The sequence below is a fragment of the Atractosteus spatula genome, chromosome 16 (genome assembly GCF_055471065.1).
Source record: "Atractosteus spatula isolate fAtrSpa1 chromosome 16, fAtrSpa1.hap1, whole genome shotgun sequence".
Classification (NCBI taxonomy): Eukaryota; Metazoa; Chordata; class Actinopteri; order Semionotiformes; family Lepisosteidae; genus Atractosteus; species Atractosteus spatula.
The window spans coordinates 17,132,390-17,153,548 of NC_142721.1; the positions used below are offsets into that span (position 1 = coordinate 17,132,390).

The 21,159-nt window shown below is 56.1% G+C and overlaps 1 protein-coding gene across 1 annotated transcript in view; it reads right to left on the reverse strand.

Annotated features, from left to right (window-relative positions):
- myrf (myelin regulatory factor) overlaps positions 1-21,159 on the reverse strand; it is a 54,883-nt gene that overhangs the window by 10,561 nt on the left and 23,163 nt on the right. The window contains exons 4-16 of the mRNA XM_088935046.1: positions 20,996-21,057; positions 18,760-19,030; positions 18,074-18,174; positions 17,201-17,315; positions 14,831-15,026; positions 14,635-14,711; positions 13,057-13,167; positions 11,591-11,681; positions 10,039-10,239; positions 7,234-7,342; positions 5,713-5,822; positions 5,470-5,630; positions 2,338-2,410 (exon numbers count right to left, since the gene is read on the reverse strand). Of these exons, the coding sequence (XP_088791172.1) occupies positions 2,338-2,410; positions 5,470-5,630; positions 5,713-5,822; positions 7,234-7,342; positions 10,039-10,239; positions 11,591-11,681; positions 13,057-13,167; positions 14,635-14,711; positions 14,831-15,026; positions 17,201-17,315; positions 18,074-18,174; positions 18,760-19,030; positions 20,996-21,057 (1,678 nt within the window). The remainder of the gene's footprint in view (positions 1-2,337; positions 2,411-5,469; positions 5,631-5,712; positions 5,823-7,233; positions 7,343-10,038; positions 10,240-11,590; positions 11,682-13,056; positions 13,168-14,634; positions 14,712-14,830; positions 15,027-17,200; positions 17,316-18,073; positions 18,175-18,759; positions 19,031-20,995; positions 21,058-21,159) is intronic.

The window sequence follows — 21,159 nt, forward strand, 5'->3', positions numbered from 1 at the left end:
CTGTTCACACAGCCTGCTGGCACACAGTGAGTCCACACCTGCTCACACCTGCTCACACACAACCTGCTGGCACACGGTGAGATCATACCTGTTCAACTGCTTACACCTGCTCACACCTGTTCACACACAGCCTGCTGGCACAAATTGAGTCCAAACCTATTCACACACAGCCTGCTGGCACCCAGTGAGTCCACACCTGCTCACACCTGTTCACACAAAACCTGCTGGCACACGATGAGATCACACCTGTTCAACTGCTTACACCTGTTCACACACAGCCTGCTGGCACACAGTGAGTTCACACCTGCTCACACAGCCCGCTGGCGCACAGTGAGCACACCTGCTCACACCTGTTCACACACAGCCTGCTGGTACACAGTGAGTGCACACCTGCTCACACACAGCCTGCTGGCACAAAGTGAGCACACCTGCTCACACCTGTTCACACACAGCCTGCTGGCACCCAGTGAGTCCACACCTGCTCACACCTGTTCACACAAAACCTGCTGGCACACGATGAGATCACACCTGTTCAACTGCTTACATCTGTTCACACACAGCCTGCTGGCACCCAGTGAGTCCACACCTGCTCACACCTGTTCACACAAAACCTGCTGGCACACGATGAGATCACACCTGTTCAACTGCTCACACCTGTTCACACACAGCCTGCTGGTACACAGTGAGTGCACACCTGCTCACACACAGCCTGCTGGCACAAAGTGAGCACACCTGCTCACACCTGCTCACACACAGCCTGCTGGCACACAGTGAGTTCACACCTGCTCACACACAACCTGCTGGCACACAGTGAGTTCACACCTGCTCACACACAACCTGTTGGCACACAGTGAGTGCACACCTGCTCACACCTGCTCACACACAGCCTGCTGGCACACAGTGAGTCCACACCTGCTCACACACAACCTGCTGGCACACAGTGAGTGCACACCTGCTCACACACAGCCAGCTGGCACACAGTGAGTGCACACCTGCTCACACACAGCCAGCTGGCACACAGTGAGTCCACACCTGCTCACACAGCCTGCTGGCACACAGTGAGTCCACACCTGTTCACACACAGCCTGCTGGCACACAGTGAGTTCACACCTGCTCACACACAACCTGCTGGCACACAGTGAGTTCACACCTGCTCACACACAACCTGCTGGCACACAGTGAGTTCACACCTGCTCACACACAACCTGTTGGCACACAGTGAGTCCACACCTGCTCACACACAACCTGCTGGCACACAGTGAGTGCACACCTGCTCACACACAGCCAGCTGGCACACAGTGAGTGCACACCTGCTCACACACAGCCAGCTGGCACACAGTGAGTCCACACCTGCTCACACAGCCTGCTGGCACACAGTGAGTCCACACCTGTTCACACACAGCCAGCTGGCACACAGTGAGTCCACACCTGCTCACACACAGCCTGCTGGCACACAGTGAGTGCACACCTGCTCACACCTGCTCACACACAGCCTGCTGGCACACAGTGAGTCCACACCTGTTCACACAGCCTGCTGGTACACAGTGAGTTCACACCTGCTCACACACAGCATGCTGGCACACAGTGAGTCCACACCTGCTCACACACAACCTGCTGGCACACAGTGAGTCCACACCTGCTCACACACAGCCTGCTGGCACAAAGTGAGCACACCTGCTCACACACAGCCTGCTGGCACACAGTGAGTCCACACCTGTTCACACAGCCTGCTGGCACACAGTGAGTGCACACCTGCTCACACACAACCTGCTGGCACACAGTGAGTTCACACCTGCTCACACACAGCCTGCTGGCACACAGTGAATCCACTCCTGCTCACACAGCCTGCTGGCACACAGTGAGTTCACACCTGCTCACACACAACCTGCTGGCACACAGTGAGTTCACACCTGCTCACACACAACCTGCTGGCACACAGTGAGTGCACACCTGCTCACACACAGCCTGCTGGCACACAGTGGGTCCACACCTGCTCACACACAGCCTGCTGGCACACAGTGAGTCCACACCTGCTCACACACAGTGAGTTCACACCTGCTCACACACAGCCTGCTGGCACACAGTGAGTCCACACCTGTTCACACAGCCTGCTGGCACACAGTGAGTCCACACCTGTTCACACAGCCTGCTGGCACACAGTGAGTGCACACCTGTTCACACACAGCCTGCTGGCACACAGTGAGTCCACACCTGTTCACACAACCTGCTGGCACACAGTGAGTCCACACCTGCTCACACACAGCCTGCTGGCACACAGTGAGTCCACACCTGCTCACACACAGCCTGCTGGCACACAGTGAGTTCACACTGACCTACCTTGACTCCTGCTTTAACAGGCCTTTTCCTCTGCAGCCCACTTCCTGCTCGGCTGAATTGACTTCCTGCTTGGCTGCAAGAGAAGGGAGTGTTCCACAGTCATCCTCCTCCCAGAGAGACCATTCTCTCGCTCTGCTGCCCCTACTGCTGCCCCTGACATCCTCAGGCCACTGTCAGTCCCCCTGGTCACTGTCCACTCTCTCACCTGACTGTCCAGTCTCACTGGTCACCGTCCACTCTCTCACCTGACTGTCCAGTCCCCCTGGTCACTGTCCACTCTCTCACTGGTCAGTGTCCAGTCCCTCACCTCACTGTCCCCCTGCTCATGGTGCTCTTCAGGCTGTCCAGTCTTACTGGTCAGTGTCCAGTCCCTCACCTCACTGTCCACCTGCTCATGGTGCTCTTCAGCCTGTCCAGTCTTACTGGTCAGTGTCCAGTCCCTCACCTCACTGTCCCCCTGCTCATGGTGCTCTTCAGCCTGTCCAGTCTTACTGGTCAGTGTCCAGTCCCTCACCTCACTGTCCCCCTGCTCATGGTGCTCTTCAGCCTGTCCAGTCTCACTGGTCAGTGTCCAGTCTCTCACCTCACTGTCCCCCTGCTCATGGTGCTCTTCAGCCTGTCCAGTCTCACTGGTCAGTGTCCAGTCTCTCACCTCACTGTCCCCCTGCTCATGGTGCTCTCCAGGCTGTCCAGTCTCACTGGTCAGTGTCCAGTCTCTCACCTCACTGTCCCCCTGCTCATGGTGCTCTTCAGGCTGTCCAGTGTCACGCCCCTCACCTCACTGTCCCCCTGCTCATGGTGCTCTTCAGGCTGTCCAGTCTCACTGGTCAGTGTCCAGTCCCTCACCTCACTGTCCCCCTGCTCATGGTGCTCTTCAGCCTGTCCAGTCTCACTGGTCAGTGTCCAGTCTCTCACCTCACTGTCCCCCTGCTCATGGTGCTCTTCAGGCTGTCCAGTCTCACTGGTCAGTGTCCAGTCCCTCACCTCACTGTCCCCCTGCTCATGGTGCTCTTCAGGCTGTCCAGTCTCACTGGTCAGTGTCCAGTCCCTCACCTCACTGTCCCCCTGCTCATGGTGCTCTTCAGGCTTTCCAGTCTCACTGGTCAGTGTCCAGTCTCTCACCTCACTGTCCCCCTGCTCATGGTGCTCTTCAGCCTGTCCAGTCTCACTGGTCAGTGTCCAGTCTCTCACCTCACTGTCCCCCTGCTCATGGTGCTCTTCAGGCTGTCCAGTCTCACTGGTCAGTGTCCAGTCTCTCACCTCACTGTCCCCCTGCTCATGGTGCTCTTCAGCCTGTCCAGTCTCACTGGTCAGTGTCCAGTCTCTCACCTCACTGTCCCCCTGCTCATGGTGCTCTTCAGGCTGTCCAGTCTCACTGGTCAGTGTCCAGTCTCTCACCTCACTGTCCCCCTGCTCATGGTGCTCTTCAGGCTGTCCAGTGTCACGCCCCTCACCTCACTGTCCCCCTGCTCATGGTGCTCTTCAGGCTGTCCAGTCTCACTGGTCAGTGTCCAGTCCCTCACCTCACTGTCCCCCTGCTCATGGTGCTCTTCAGCCTGTCCAGTCTCACTGGTCAGTGTCCAGTCTCTCACCTCACTGTCCCCCTGCTCATGGTGCTCTTCAGGCTGTCCAGTCTCACTGGTCAGTGTCCAGTCCCTCACCTCACTGTCCCCCTGCTCATGGTGCTCTTCAGCCTGTCCAGTCTCACTGGTCAGTGTCCAGTCCCTCACCTCACTGTCCACCTGCTCATGGTGCTCTTCAGCCTGTCCAGTCTTACTGGTCAGTGTCCAGTCCCTCACCTCACTGTCCCCCTGCTCATGGTGCTCTTCAGGCTGTCCAGTCTCACTGGTCAGTGTCCAGTCTCTCACCTCACTGTCCCCCTGCTCATGGTGCTCTTCAGGCTGTCCAGTCTCACTGGTCAGTGTCCAGTCCCTCACCTCACTGTCCCCCTGCTCATGGTGCTCTTCAGGCTGTCCAGTCTCACTGGTCAGTGTCCAGTCTCTCACCTCACTGTCCCCCTGCTCATGGTGCTCTTCAGGCTGTCCAGTCTCACTGGTCAGTGTCCAGTCTCTCACCTCACTGTCCCCCTGCTCATGGTGCTCTTCAGGCTGTCCAGTGTCACGCCCCTCACCTCACTGTCCCCCTGCTCATGGTGCTCTTCAGGCTGTCCAGTCTCACTGGTCAGTGTCCAGTCCCTCACCTCACTGTCCCCCTGCTCATGGTGCTCTTCAGGCTGTCCAGTCTCACTGGTCAGTGTCCAGTCCCTCACCTCACTGTCCCCCTGCTCATGGTGCTCTTCAGGCTGTCCAGTCTCACTGGTCAGTGTCCAGTCCCTCACCTCACTGTCCCCCTGCTCATGGTGCTCTTCAGCCTGTCCAGTCTTACTGGTCAGTGTCCAGTCCCTCACCTCACTGTCCCCCTGCTCATGGTGCTCTTCAGCCTGTCCAGTCTCACTGGTCAGTGTCCAGTCCCTCACCTCACTGTCCCCCTGCTCATGGTGCTCTTCAGGCTGTCCAGTCTCACTGGTCAGTGTCCAGTCCCTCACCTCACTGTCCCCTGCTCATGGTGCTTTTCAGCCTGTCCAGTCTCACTGGTCAGTGTCCAGTCTCTCACCTCACTGTCCCCCTGCTCATGGTGCTCTTCAGGCTGTCCAGTGTCACGCCCCTCACCTCACTGTCCCCCTGCTCATGGTGCTCTTCAGGCTGTCCAGTCCCTCACCTCACTGTCCCCCTGCTCATGGTGCTCTTCAGGCTTTCCAGTCTCACTGGTCAGTGTCCAGTCTCTCACCTCACTGTCCACCTGCTCATGGTGCTCTTCAGGCTGTCCAGTCTCACTGGTCAGTGTCCAGTCCCTCACCTCACTGTCCCCCTGCTCATGGTGCTCTTCAGGCTGTCCAGTCTCACTGGTCAGTGTCCAGTCCCTCACCTCACTGTCCCCCTGCTCATGGTGCTCTTCAGGCTGTCCAGTCTCACTGGTCAGTGTCCAGTCCCTCACCTCACTGTCCCCCTGCTCATGGTGCTCTTCAGCCTGTCCAGTCTCACTGGTCAGTGTCCAGTCCCTCACCTCACTGTCCCCCTGCTCATGGTGCTCTTCAGGCTGTCCAGTCTCACTGGTCAGTGTCCAGTCCCTCACCTCACTGTCCCCCTGCTCATGGTGCTCTTCAGGCTGTCCAGTCTCCTCAGCTTGGCCAGCTTGCGGCTCCAGCGCTCCAGCTCGTCGATCCGGGTCTCCAGGTTGTCCGTGAGCTTGCAGAGCTCCTTCACGGCTCCCACGTTCTCCATGAAGATGCGCTCCTGCAGGGAGGGCGAGAGCAGGCCGGTCAGCAGCGCGCCGGCCGGCGTGGGACCGCCTGGGACCAGCGGGGGGCGCTCTCACCTTGTTCACGACCAGCAGGTTCTGGATGGTCTCTCCGTTGGCGCAGACCACGTCGCCCCCCTCCCTCACGGCCTCAGGCAGGATCTCCTGCACCTCCTGTGCGATCACCCCTGCGGAGCCATGACACACGCCGGATCAGAACCACACTGACCCGGACACCTGGTCTCCTGGGCACCTGGCCATCTGGACACCTGGACATCTGGTCATCTGGTCAGTGTGGAGGTGGCACACGGTCTCTCTACACTCTGAGAAACCCTGTGTGTCTTTCTGGTGTACAGTGACTCAACACTGCTCTGAGAAACCCTGTGTCTGGAATTAATTCAGTTCAATTCAATTCAAGGTGCTTTATTAGCATGACCGATTTCCAAAGCAAATGAAAGTAATGATATTTACATTAAACAAAACAAAAAATAAAAGTAAAATAAAATCTACAGACATATTACAGACATTTACAACAAAGACATATTATAAAATATTGACATATACTGTAGGCGGCTGGAGCATTACCTGTCTCAGGTGTGGGGTTACCTGTGATGGGGCTACAGTACCTGTCTCAGGTGTGGGGTTACCTGTGATGGGGCTACCTGTCTCAGGTGTGGGGTTACCTGTGATGGGGCTACAGTACCTGTCTCAGGTGTGGGGTTACCTGTGATGGGGCTACCTCTCTCAGGTGTGGGGTTTAACTGTGATGGGGCTACCTGTCTCAGGTGTGGGGTTACCTGTGATGGGGCTACAGTACCTGTCTCAGGTGTGGGGTTACCTGTGATGGGGCTACCTGTCTCAGGTGTGGGGTTACCTGTGATGGGGCTACAGTACCTCTCTCAGGTGTGGGGTTACCTGTGATGGGGCTACCTGTCTCAGGTGTGGGGTTACCTGTGATGGGGCTACAGTACCTGTCTCAGGTGTGGGGTTACCTGTGATGGGGCTACCTGTCTCAGGTGTGGGGTTACCTGTGATGGGGCTACAGTACCTGTCTCCGGTGTGGGGTTACCTGTGATGGGGCTACCTGTATCAGGTGTGGGGTTACCTGTGATGGGGCTACAGTACCTCTCTCAGGTGTGGGGTTACCTGTGATGGGGCTACCTGTCTCAGGTGTGGGGTTACCTGTGGTGGGGCTACCTGTCTCAGGTGTGGGGTTACCTGTGATGGGGCTACAGTACCTGTCTCAGGTGTGGGGTTACCTGTGATGGGGCTACAGTACCTCTCTCAGGTGTGGGGTTACCTGTGATGGGGCTACCTGTCTCAGGTGTGGGGTTACCTGTGGTGGGGCTACCTGTCTCAGGTGTGGGGTTACCTGTGATGGGGCTACCTGTCTCAGGTGTGGGGTTACCTGTGATGGGGCTACAGTACCTCTCTCAGGTGTGGGGTTACCTGTGATGGGGCTACAGTACCTGTCTCCGGTGTGGGGTTACCTGTGATGGGGCTACCTGTCTCAGGTGTGGGGTTACCTGTGATGGGGCTACCTGTCTCAGGTGTGGGGTTTAACTGTGATGGGGTTGCCTGCTGCAGCTTTGGGGGTACCTGTCTCTGCACTGGTCTCGATTCCCACAGTAGCGGCGAATTCAGGTTTGTACTGATACTGAACCAGTCGCATCTGAGAGATCCGCTTCAAATTGTCAGTGGTGTCCACCTGAGGAGAGAGAGGGAGAATATTCACTGTGTCCATCAGTGTGTCCACCTGAGAGAGAGAATATTCACTGTGTCCATCAGTGTGTCCACCTGAGACAGAGAGAGAATATTCACTGTGTCCATCAGACAGTGTGTCCACCTGAGAGAGAGAATATTCACTGTGTCCATCAGACAGTGCGTCCACCTGAGAGAGAGAATATTCACTGTGTCCATCAGACAGTGCGTCCACCTAAGAGAGAGAATATTCACTGTGTCCATCAGACAGTGTGTCCACCTGAGGAGAGAGAGGGAGAATATTCACTGTGTCCATCAGACAGTGTGTCCATCTGAGAGAGAGAATATTCACTGTGTCCATCAGACAGTGTGTCCACCTGAGAGAGAGAATATTCACTGTGTCCATCAGTGTGTCCACCTGAGAGAGAATATTCACTGTGTCCATCAGACAGTGTGTCCACCTGAGAGAGAGAATATTCACTGTGTCCATCAGTGTGTCCACCTGAGAGAGAGAATATTCACTGTGTCCATCAGACAGTGTGTCCACCTGAGGAGAGAGAGGGAGAATATTCACTGTGTCCATCAGACAGTGTGTCCACCTGAGGAGAGAGAGGGAGAATATTCACTGTGTCCATCAGACAGTGTGTCCATCTGAGAGAGAGAATATTCACTGTGTCCATCAGACAGTGTGTCCACCTGAGAGAGAGAATATTCACTGTGTCCATCAGTGTGTCCACCTGAGAGAGAATATTCACTGTGTCCATCAGACAGTGTGTCCACCTGAGAGAGAGAATATTCACTGTGTCCATCAGTGTGTCCACCTGAGAGAGAGAATATTCACTGTGTCCATCAGACAGTGTGTCCACCTGAGAGAGAGAATATTCACTGTGTCCATCAGTGTGTCCACCTGAGAGAGAGAATATTCACTGTGTCCATCAGACAGTGTGTCCACCTGAGAGAGAGAATATTCACTGTGTCCATCAGTGTGTCCACCTGAGACAGAGAGAGAATATTCACTGTGTCCATCAGTGTGTCCACCTGAGAGAGAGAATATTCACTGTGTCCATCAGTGTGTCCACCTGAGAGAGAGAATATTCACTGTGTCCATCAGTGTGTCCACCTGAGACAGAGAGAGAATATTCACTGTGTCCATCAGACAGTGTGTCCACCTGAGAGAGAGAATATTCACTGTGTCCATCAGTGTGTCCACCTGAGAGAGAGAATATTCACTGTGTCCATCAGACAGTGTGTCCACCTGAGGAGAGAGAGGGAGAATATTCACTGTGTCCATCAGACAGTGTGTCCACCTGAGAGAGAGAATATTCACTGTGTCCATCAGTGTGTCCACCTGAGACAGAGAGAGAATATTCACTGTGTCCATCAGACAGTGTGTCCACCTGAGAGAGAGAATATTCACTGTGTCCATCAGACAGTGCGTCCACCTGAGAGAGAGAATATTCACTGTGTCCATCAGACAGTGCGTCCACCTAAGAGAGAGAATATTCACTGTGTCCATCAGACAGTGTGTCCACCTGAGGAGAGAGAGGGAGAATATTCACTGTGTCCATCAGACAGTGTGTCCATCTGAGAGAGAGAATATTCACTGTGTCCATCAGACAGTGTGTCCACCTGAGAGAGAGAATATTCACTGTGTCCATCAGTGTGTCCACCTGAGAGAGAATATTCACTGTGTCCATCAGACAGTGTGTCCACCTGAGAGAGAGAATATTCACTGTGTCCATCAGTGTGTCCACCTGAGAGAGAGAATATTCACTGTGTCCATCAGACAGTGTGTCCACCTGAGGAGAGAGAGGGAGAATATTCACTGTGTCCATCAGACAGTGTGTCCACCTGAGGAGAGAGAGGGAGAATATTCACTGTGTCCATCAGACAGTGTGTCCATCTGAGAGAGAGAATATTCACTGTGTCCATCAGACAGTGTGTCCACCTGAGAGAGAGAATATTCACTGTGTCCATCAGTGTGTCCACCTGAGAGAGAATATTCACTGTGTCCATCAGACAGTGTGTCCACCTGAGAGAGAGAATATTCACTGTGTCCATCAGTGTGTCCACCTGAGAGAGAGAATATTCACTGTGTCCATCAGACAGTGTGTCCACCTGAGAGAGAGAATATTCACTGTGTCCATCAGTGTGTCCACCTGAGAGAGAGAATATTCACTGTGTCCATCAGACAGTGTGTCCACCTGAGAGAGAGAATATTCACTGTGTCCATCAGTGTGTCCACCTGAGACAGAGAGAGAATATTCACTGTGTCCATCAGTGTGTCCACCTGAGAGAGAGAATATTCACTGTGTCCATCAGTGTGTCCACCTGAGAGAGAGAATATTCACTGTGTCCATCAGTGTGTCCACCTGAGACAGAGAGAGAATATTCACTGTGTCCATCAGACAGTGTGTCCACCTGAGAGAGAGAATATTCACTGTGTCCATCAGTGTGTCCACCTGAGAGAGAGAATATTCACTGTGTCCATCAGACAGTGTGTCCACCTGAGGAGAGAGAGGGAGAATATTCACTGTGTCCATCAGACAGTGTGTCCACCTGAGAGAGAGAATATTCACTGTGTCCATCAGTGTGTCCACCTGAGACAGAGAGAGAATATTCACTGTGTCCATCAGACAGTGTGTCCACCTGAGAGAGAGAATATTCACTGTGTCCATCAGACAGTGTGTCCATCAGTCTCACCTCCTGCACGTTCTCCTTGGCGCGGATGTCAGAGGGGTGCACCAGGGACCCCATGACCTTCAGGTTACCATGGACGACCAGCGCCTCGTCCGGCCGGTCGGTGTTGATGCCCACACGGCCATGGTGGAACACCGAGTCCGGGAGCTGTCCGCGCTGCCACAGCACCTCGCTGTCACTCTCAAACTGACCCGGGTTCGAGGCCTGGGAGAGCGGTAGGGTGGAGGGAAGGCAGAGGAGGAGCAGAGACAGACCTTCAGCTGACGGGCAGAGACAGAGACACACAGGGGCAGGCAGAGACACACAGGGGCTGGTAGAGACACACGGGGGCAGGCAGAGACACACGGGGGCAGGGAGAGACACACGGGGGCAGGGAGAGAGACACAGGGGCCGGTAGAGACACACAGGGGCCTGCAGAGACACACAGGGGCAGGGAGAGACACACAGGGGCAAGGAGAGTCACAGGGGCCGGTAGAGACACACAGGGGCCGGTAGAGACACACAGGGGCAAGGAGAGACACAGGGGCCGGTAGAGACACACAGGGGCAAGGAGAGACACAGGGGCCGGTAGAGACACACAGGGGCAGGGAGAGACACACAGGGGCAAGGAGAGACACAGGGGCCGGTAGAGACACACAGGGGCAAGGAGAGACACACAGGGGCAAGGAGAGACACAGGGGCCGGTAGAGACACACAGGGGCAAGGAGAGACACAGGGGCCAGTAGGGACACACAGGGGCCAGTAGGGACACACAGGGGCCGGTAGAGACACACAGGGGCAAGGAGAGAGACAGGGGCCGGTAGAGACACACAGGGGCCGGTAGAGACACACAGGGGCAAGGAGAGACACAGGGGCCGGTAGAGACACACAGGGGCAGGGAGAGACACACAGGGGCAGGGAGAGAAACAGGGGCCGGTAGAGACACACAGGGGCAGGTAGAGACACACAGGGGCCGGTAGAGACACACAGGGGCCGGTAGAGACACACAGGGGCAGGGAGAGACACACAGAGGCAGGGAGAGACACAGCGGCAGGCAGAGACACACAGGGGCAGGAAGACACACGGGGGCAGGCAGAGACACACAGAGGCAGGGAGAGACACACAGAGGCAGGCAGAGACACACAGCGGCCGGTAGAGACACACAGCGGCAGGGGGAGACACACAGCGGCAGGGGGAGACACACGGGGGCAGGCAGAGACACACGGGGCAGGTAGAGACACACAGGGGCCGGTAGAGACACACAGGGGCAGGCAGAGACACACAGGGGCAGGAAGACACACGGGGGCAGGCAGAGACACACAGGGGCCGGTAGAGACACACAGGGGCCGGTAGAGACACACAGGGGCCGGTAGAGACACACAGGGGCAGGAAGACACACGGGGGCAGGCAGAGACACACGGGGGCAGGCAGAGACACACAGGGGCCGGTAGAGACACACAGGGGCCGGTAGAGACACACAGGGGCCGGTAGAGACACACAGGGGCAGGGAGAGAGACACAGGGGCAGGGAGAGAGACACAGGGGCAGGGAGACACACAGGGGTTACCAGCAGTTACCCTGACGATGATCCTCTCCGAGACTTGGGCTGCCACAGTGAAGCTCTGATTGCGACTCTGAGCCTGGAGAGCCACGACCAGCATGAAGTACCTGCAAGAGCAAGACATTCTGTCACACGCACTGGGCTGGGCAGTGTGTATGACCCTGTTATTACCTCTGATCAGGAAAGGACATTGTGTATTACCTTGTTATTACCTCTAGTCAAGAAAGGACAGTGTGTATGACCCTGTTATTACCTCTGATCAGGAAAGGACATTGTGTATTACCTTGTTATTACCTCTAGTCAAGAAAGGGCAGTGTGTATGACCCTGTTATTACCCCTGATCAGAAAAGGGGTGTGTATTAAACCTGTTATTACCTCTGGTCAGGGCTGGGCAGTGTGTATTTCTGTGTTATGATCTCTGGTCGGGGCTGGGCAGTGTGTATTTCTGTGTTATGATCTCTGGTCAGGGCTGGGCAGTGTGTAATTCTCTGTTATTACCTCTGGTCAGGGCTGGGCAGTGTGTATTCCTGTGTTCTTACCTCTGGTCAGGGCTGGGCAGTGTGTATTTCTGTGTTATGATCTCTGGTCGGGGCTGGGCAGTGTGTATTACTGTGTTATTACCTCTGGTCAGGGCTGGGCAGTGTGTATTTCTGTGTTCTTACCTCTGGTCAGGGCTGGGCAGTGTGTATTTCTGTGTTCTTACCTCTGGTCAGGGCTGGGCAGTGTGTAATTCTCTGTTCTTACCTCTGGTCAGGGCTGGGCAGTGTGTATTTCTGTGTTCTTACCTCTGGTCAGGGCTGGGCAGTGTGTATTTCTGTGTTCTTACCTCTGGTCAGGGTTGGGCAGTGTGTATTTCTGTGTTCTTACCTCTGGTCAGGGTTGGGCAGTGTGTATTTCTGTGTTCTTACCTCTGGTCAGGGCTGGGCAGTGTGTAATTCTCTGTTCTTACCTCTGGTCAGGGCTGGGCAGTGTGTATTTCTGTGTTATGATCTCTGGTCGGGGCTGGGCAGTGTGTATTACTGTGTTATTACCTCTGGTCGGGGCTGGGCAGTGTGTATTTCTGTGTTCTTACCTCTGGTCAGGGCTGGGCAGTGTGTATTTCTGTGTTATGATCTCTGGTCGGGGCTGGGCAGTGTGTATTTCTGTGTTATGATCTCTGGTCGGGGCTGGGCAGTGTGTATTACTGTGTTATTACCTCTGGTCAGGGCTGGGCAGTGTGTATTTCTGTCTTCTTACCTCTGGTCAGGGCTGGGCAGTGTGTAATTCTCTGTTCTTACCTCTGGTCAGGGCTGGGCAGTGTGTATTTCTGTGTTCTTACCTCTGGTCAGGGCTGGGCAGTGTGTATTTCTGTGTTCTTACCTCTGGTCAGGGCTGGGCAGTGTGTATTTCTGTGTTCTTACCTCTGGTCAGGGTTGGGCAGTGTGTATTTCTGTGTTCTTACCTCTGGTCAGGGCTGGGCAGTGTGTATTTCTGTGTTCTTACCTCTGGTCAGGGTTGGGTTTTCCTTTCTTCCTCATGTTATTGGCTGTCGTCTCGCTGAAGTGCAGTCGCCCGACTGTCACCTTGGTCACCTGCTCCGGGGGGACTGACACCCTGGAAAACACATATTACTGTGACTCTGGCTTTGTCCCCCTCTGCATCACTGTCTCTCAATGTCCTTGTCTGCCTCACTCTCTCTCACTGTCCTCCCTCTGCCTCACTCTCTCACTGTACCCCCTCTGCCTCACTCCCTCACTGTCCTTGTCTGCCTCACTCTCCCCCACTGTCCCCCCTCTGCCTCACTCTCCCCCACTGTCCCCCCCCGCCTCACTCTCTATCACTGTCCTCCCTCTGCCTCACTCTATCACTGTTGCTGTCTGCCTCACTCCCTCACTGTCCCCCCTCTGCCTCACTCTCTCTCACTGTCTCCCCTCTGCCTCACTCCCTCACTGTCCTCGTCTGCCTCACTCTCCCTCACTGTCCCCCCTCTGCCTCACTCCCTCACTGTCCCCCCTCTGCCTCACTCCCTCACTGTCCCCCCTCTGCCTCACTCTCCCTCACTGTCCTCGTCTGCCTCACTCTCCCTCACTGTCCCCCCTCTGCCTCACTCTCTCACTGTCCCCGCTCTGCCTCACTCTCTCACTGTCCCCCCTCTGCCTCACTCTTTCTCACTGTCCCCCCTCTGCCTCACTCTCCCTCACTGTCCTCCCTCTGCCTCACTCTCTCACTGTTGCTGTCTGCCTCACTCCCTCACTGTCCCCCCTCTGCCTCACTCTCCCTCACTGTCCTCGTCTGCCTCACTCTCCCTCACTGTCCCCCCTCTGCCTCACTCTCTCACTGTCCCCGCTCTGCCTCACTCTCTCACTGTCCCCCCTCTGCCTCACTCTCTCTCACTGTCCCCCCTCTGCCTCACTCTCTCTCACTGTCCCCCCTCTGCCTCACTCTCCCTCACTGTCCCCCCTCTGCCTCACTCTCTCACTGTCCCCCCTCTGCCTCACTCTCTCACTGTTGCTGTCTGCCTCACTCCCTCACTTTCCCCCCTCTGCCTCACTCTCTCTCACTGTCTCCCCTCTGCCTCACTCCCTCACTGTCCCCTGTCCACCTCATTCTCCCTCACTGTCCCCCATCTGCCTCGGGAGACAGCTGGTTGCTGAAAGAAGCCTTATTATCAGCTTTCACAACACAGCTGCGTGGCTTGTTCCACGCCCCCACCACCTCGAGTGTAAAGAAGTGCCCTCAGTTCTAATTTTTACATGCATTTCCACAGTTTCCACCAGCGTGCTCTGGCTCACTGTGGACTGTGCAGAAGTGCTGAGGTTGGAGTCTTTCAGCGACGCTGAGGATTTTGAACACTTGAGTCAGCTCCCCTCGTCGTCTCCTCTGTAACGAGCTCTGTCCTTCTGGCCCCTCAGCGTCAGACAGGCATTTGAGCCCGGAGACGACTCTGACGCAAGCTCTCCCCCTGTTCACACGCGCTACTCTGGGTCTCTCTTCCTGCCCTCCCTGACTGCCCCTCCATCCTGCCCCACACTCTCGCTCTCCTGCCCCTCTGCCCTGGCGCACCCAGGCCCGCTCACTCACAGGACGGGCTTGAAGGGTCTCTTGCTGCGGTCTGACTGGGACTGCTCGATGTTGATACACTGGTTCATGGCTTCAAGCTGCAACACAGCGACACATGGAGTCAGTCTGCGAGTACATCGATGTATCTGCTTGTTTTCAAGCCAACGCTGGCGTCCAGTCCCCAGCAGGGGGCGGTGTGCCTCTATCTCCCTCTCACCTTCACTCCGTTCAGTTTGAGGTAGAAACAGTCTATTGGCTGCAGCCCTTCGCTGGTCTTGACGTATTTGGGGTCTCCCAGCATGCCGACGTACACTGTGACCTGGAAGTGGTTCTTCTTCTGGCAGACAAAGGAGTCATCGGCCACCGAGAAATTAAACCCCTTATCGGCGTCGACGCGATAGGTGGGCATGGGACTGAGAGAGAGAGAGGGGTTAATACAGACACACTGACTGGACACTCCAGTACATTAACACTACACTGAGAGAGAGGGGTTAATACAGACACACTGACTGGACACTCCAGTACATTAACACTGCACTGAGAGAGAGGGGTTAATACAGACACACTGACTGGACACTCCAGTACATTAACACTGCACTGAGAGAGAGAGAGGGGTTAATACAGACACACTGACTGGACACTCCAGTACATGAACACTGCACTGAGAGAGAGGGGTTAATACACACACACTGACTGGACACTCCAGTACATGAACACTGCACTGAGAGAGAGGGGTTAATACAGACACACTGACTGGACACTCCAGTACATTAACACTACACTGAGAGAGAGGGGTTAATACAGACACACTGACTGGACACTCCAGTACATTAACACTGCACTGAGAGAGAGGGGTTAATACAGACACACTGACTGGACACTCCAGTACATTAACACTGCACTGAGAGAAAGAGGGGTTAATACAGACACACTGGCTGGAGGAGAGAGAGAAGGACAGACAGTGAGTGTGCACCAGTACAGCTCTGTATTGCTGTGTCCACACTGTGGGTCAGCCCTGCCCCACTCCAGAGCCCACAGTGGACACTGGGGGGCGCAGACTGTGGCTCAGTCCCTCTCCCTCTCCTGACTTCACTGGCACAGGAAGATGTTTTCCACTTTCTCAGGAACGTTCCCCACCCCCTCCACCTCTCCCTCAGCCGAAACTCTGCAGGCCGTCTCCCACACACAGCTCACCTCTCAGGAATTCACCACCCCTCCGCGCTCAGAGCCACTGTGCTGATGGGCTCCTGCACAGCGTCTCCTGCCTCTGCCCCCTCTCCTGCTGCACTCCCTACTCCCAGCTTCTCCTCTCTCCTGCTGCCCTCCCAGCTCCCAGCTTCTCCTCTCTCCTGCTGCCCTCCCTACTCCCAGCTTCTCCTCTCTCCTGCTGCCCTCCCAGCTCCCAGCTTCTCCTCTCTCCTGCTGCACTCCCAGCTCCCAGCTTCTCCTCTCTCCTGCTGCCCTCCCAGCTCCCAGCTTCTCCTCTCTCCTGCTGCCCTCCCTACTCCCAGCTTCTCCTCTCTCCTGCTGCCCTCCCTACTCCCAGCTTCTCCTCTCTCCTGCTGCCCTCCCTACTCCCAGCTTCTCCTCTCTCCTGCTGCCCTCCCTACTCCCAGCTTCTCCTCTCTCCTGCTGCCCTCCCAGCTCCCAGCTTCTCCTCTCTCCTGCTGCCCTCCCTACTCCCAGCTTCTCCTCTCTCCTGCTGCCCTCCCAGCTCCCAGCTTCTCCTCTCTCCTGCTGCCCTCCCTACTCCCAGCTTCTCCTCTCTCCTGCTGCCCTCCCAGCTCCCAGCTTCTCCTCTCTCCTGCTGCCCTCCCTACTCCCAGCTTCTCCTCTCTCCTGCTGCCCTCCCTACTCCCAGCTTCTCCTCTCTCCTGCTGCCCTCCCTACTCCCAGCTTCTCCTCTCTCCTGCTGCCCTCCCTACTCCCAGCTTCTCCTCTCTCCTGCTGCCCTCCCAGCTCCCAGCTTCTCCTCTCTCCTGCTGCCCTCCCTACTCCCAGCTTCTCCTCTCTCCTGCTGCCCTCCCAGCTCCCAGCTTCTCCTCTCTCCTGCTGCCCTCCCTACTCCCAGCTCCTCCTCTCTCCTGCTGCACTCCCAGCTCCCAGCTTCTCCTCTCTCCTGCTGCCCTCCCAGCTCCCAGCTTCTCCTCTCTCCTGCTGCCCTCCCAACTCCCAGCTTCTCCTCTCTCCTGCTGCCATCCCTACTCCCAGCTTCTCCTCTCTCCTGCTGCCCTCCCTACTCCCAGCTTCTCCTCTCTCCCTGCTGTCCTATTTCCCATCTCCCCCCTGTCCTGTGTCCTCCACCAGGGTGGCGCCCCTCTCTCCCTGTGCTGCTCCCCTCTCTCCCCCCTGTCCTGTCCTGTGTCCCCCTCTCTCCCTGCCCTGTCCCGTGTCCCCCTCTCTCCCTGTGCTGCTCCCCTCTCTCCCCCCTGTCCTGTCTCCCCCTCTCTCCCTGTGCTTCTCCCCTCTCTCCCCCTGCCCTGTCCTGTGCCCCCCTCTCTCCCTGCCCTGTCCTGTCCTGTGTCCTCCACCAGGGCGGCGCCCCTCTCCCCTGCGCTGCTCCCCAGGAGGATGGCTGGACACTCACAGCTCTTTGCAGTTGGCGTCGTACAGGGGAGTCCACTTGTTCTGCTGGTGGGGCTGCCACTTTATGCACTGGTAATTAGGGTCCAGATAGGAGCTGTCCCCGTCCTGCATCAGCCCTGCGGAGACACAGATCGGCAGTGCAGCTGTAGTGCTCCAGGTGTGCCCGAAGGCTATGTGTAACTGCACAGATCAGTGCAAGTATTAATATAATACTGCGTCTGTGGCTGGAAGGTTGCTGGTTCAAATCCCGTGGCCGGCAGAGGAATCCTACTCTGTTGGGCCCCTGAGCAAGGCCCTTCACCCCAGCTGCTCCAGGGGCGCTGTACAATGGCTGACCCTGCGCTCTGACCCCCAGCTTCTCTCCCTGTCTGTGTGTCTCATGGAGAGCAGGCTGGGGTATGTGAAAAGACAAATTCCTAATGCAAGAAATTGTATAGGGCTGATAAAGTGATCTTATCTTATCTGATCTTATCTCGCTCTTATCTTATAGAGGAGTAGAGCTTTATGAGTATTAATGTAGGAGTGCAGACCTGCGTGAGTATTAATGTAGGAGTGCAGACCTGTGTGAGTATTAATGTAGGGGCGCAGACCTGCGTGAGTATTAAAGTAGGAGTGCAGACCTGTGTGAGTATTAATGTAGGAGTGCAGACCTGTGTGAGTATTAATGTAAGGGCTCAGAGCTGTGTGAGTATTAATGTAGGAGCTCAGAGCTGTGGAGTATTAATGTAGGGGCTCAGAGCTGTGGAGTATTAATGTAGGGGCTCAGAGCTGTGGAGTATTAATGTAGGGGCTCAGCCCTGTGTGTTTTATCTGCACAAGTGCATGCTCGTGGCCTGAGCTGGCCAGGTGTGTGGGACCCCTGTGATGAGCTCACCTGGCTCCTGCTTGATGATACCGGAGAGGATCTGCGCGTTGAGCGTGCTGGGGGGGGAGTCCGAGTGCTTCCTCTTCTTGGCCTGGTGCACCGGGATCCCCCTGTACTCACACACACACACACAGGCACAGGAATGCGTGAGGCGCAGGAGCACACACTCACGCACTCACGCAGGCATGGGAAGGTGTGAGGCGCAGGAGCGCACACGCACACACACACATGGGAAGGCATGAGGTGCAGACACTCACACTCACACTCACACTCACACTCACACTCACACTCACACTCACACTCACACTCACACTCACACTCACACTCACACTCACACTCACACCCACACCCACACCCACACCCACACCCACACCCACACCCACACCCACACCCACACCCACACTCACACTCACACTCACACTCACACTCACACTCACACTCACACTCACACCCACACTCACACTCACACTCACACCCACACCCACACCCACACTCACACTCACACTCACACCCACACCCACACCCACACCCACACTCACACTCACACTCACACTCACACCCACACCCACACCCACACCCACACCCACACTCACACTCACACTCACACTCACACTCACACCCACACTCACACCCACACCCACACCCACACCCACACCCACAAACACACACCCACACCCTCCCTGTGGGATACTCACTCTGCGCCGTGCTGCTGCTGCAGCAGCTGGTGCAGCATCTGGGTCTGCATCTGGCTCTGCTGGCCTTGCTGCAGCTCCCCGGCGCCCAGCCCGGCGCCCAGCCCGGCGCCCAGCCCGGCGCCCAGCGGGTACTGCGGCATCATGGGCTCGGCCTTTAAGTACATGTCCCGGTGCATGCTGGGGTAGTGGTGGTGTGGCGGGGGGGGCCCCGGCGGGGGGGGGGTCATGTGGCACATGTTCTCGGGGGTCATGGTCCGGAGCATGTGACAGTCTGGGAGAGAAAACGCACACAGACTCCTGCAGCAGATCAGAGAGGTCAGGCGCCACAGGAGCCTAACTGCTAACTGCTAGATACTGTAGCTCATCCCAGCAGTTTCCTGAGGAGAAACCAAAGTCAGCCTGTTTCAATAACATGGCTGGGCAGCTTGTTCCACACTCCCACCACTCTTGGGGTAAAGACATGTCTCCTGCTCTCTGCTTTAAATCCACTTCCACATACTTTCCACTTGTCTTTCCTGACTGATGTTGCCAATATTTTTGAGTAGTTCAGGTGGGGAGCTGTGTCAGCATGTGTAGGCTGCAAAGTAACAAGTAATAGTAATAGGTTTACTGCCCTGTCTTCCTCACACCTGAAGAAGGCTCCACGGCCGAAACGTTCTTCTTTTTTTGAGCATGGAATAAACCTATTACTTGTTCTATTTTTGAGTACTGAGTCAGTAACTGAGTTCCTTTTCAGATAATGATAATAATGTTAATGTTTCTCTATCAGCCCTATACAATTTCTTGCATTAGGAATGTGGCTTTTCCCATACCCCAGCTTGCTCTCTATGAGACACAGATGCACAGACAGGGAGAGAAGCTGGGGGTCAGAGTGCAGGGTCAGTCATTGTACAGCGCCCCTGGAGCAGTTGGGGTTAAGGGCCTTGCTCAGGGGCCCTACGGAGTAGGATTTCTCTGCTGGTTGCGGGATTTGAACCGGCAACCTTCCAGCCACAGGCGCAGATCCTGAGCCACAGAGCCACTGCTCCGCCCTCAGCTCAGGAAGGTCAAAGTTCCTCCAGCCTGTCAGTGTGGGACGCTCCCTTCAGACTAAAGAGACTCAGTTCCTCAGCCTGTTGGTGTGGGACACTCCCTTCAGACTAAAGAGACTCAGTTCCTCAGCCTGTCGGTGTGGGACACTCCCTCCAGACTAAAGAGACTCAGTTCCTCAGCCTGTCGGTGTGGGACACTCCCTCCAGATTAAAGAGACTCAGTTCCTCCAGCCTCTCCCTTTGACCCCAGGAATGTACCCTGTTGCTCTTCTCTGGGCAGATTCCTGTACAGTACAATATTTCCGCAGTGCAATTCAATATTCCAAACGAAGTGTTGCTAGAGTGTGGTACATTTGAACACAACACCCCTTGATCTAAAGTGTGCACTCTGAACACTTCATTTCTCTGTATACTCTGGCTCTTCTATCTTCTATCCCAACCTCAACACAACTTTGAGCCCCCGTCCTTGAACACAGACAGCCCTATCCCTCTGCCTCAGCCCTCAGGCTCTCCCCTCTGTGCTCTCCCGGCCCCTCTTGGCCCAGTGCGGCTCGCCGAGCTGTGCTGGCATGCCCCATGAGCTACAGTGTGCCCAGTGTCCTTTGACCTTCCTTATTTGCACAGTTCCTCCCCCCTCCGCTGCTCTTGGTACCTGCCATTGTGGCCCGCAACCTTGGAGCTCAGCCAATCAGATTAGCAGATTCCGCTCTGACACCCGAGCGGGAGAGACCAACACAGCTGAGGCGGGGGGGGAGGGGGTGTGTGCAGTTGCAGTCTGTGTGTGTGCGTGTGCGGTCAGTGTGCGAGTGTGTGAATGCGGCGCGTGTCCGAGCTCCAGGCCCCTCTGCCCTGCCCCCCGGAGCTGGATGGGGGGCAGTGGATGAGTGGCCGGCTGGGGTGGGGTTTTTACCTGCGGGCTGGCCGAGTCGCTCCTCTGCCCCCTGCCCTTCCCTCGCTCTGCTCTGGCCTGGTCTCGCTCGGCTCGCCGCTCTCCCTGCGTCTGCGGCCTCTCGGGCGCTTTCCCTCCTTCCCAGCGCTAATTCCACCCCTCCCCCCTCTCACACCTTGCCCACATAGAGGACAAAGCCAGCCGCCCCACCCTGTGTACAGAAAGACAGCGCGCGCACACCGTACGCCTCTCCCCCCCCTGGCCTGTGCAGTGGTACAGTCTCTGTACTGACGTGCAGTGGGATGCTGGGACTTACCATTCACCTGCTGGGGGGAGTAGGGCTCTGAGCTGGAGTCAGGAGGGGACTCTGGCAGCGTGCTGTAAGAGAGGTGGGAGCTCGTTATGAAGTAGCGAGCAGAGGTAATTGGTTAATTGCTAAATGGTCCTGGCCAGCTGCTTGCTCTGGAAGGGCAATCGGTT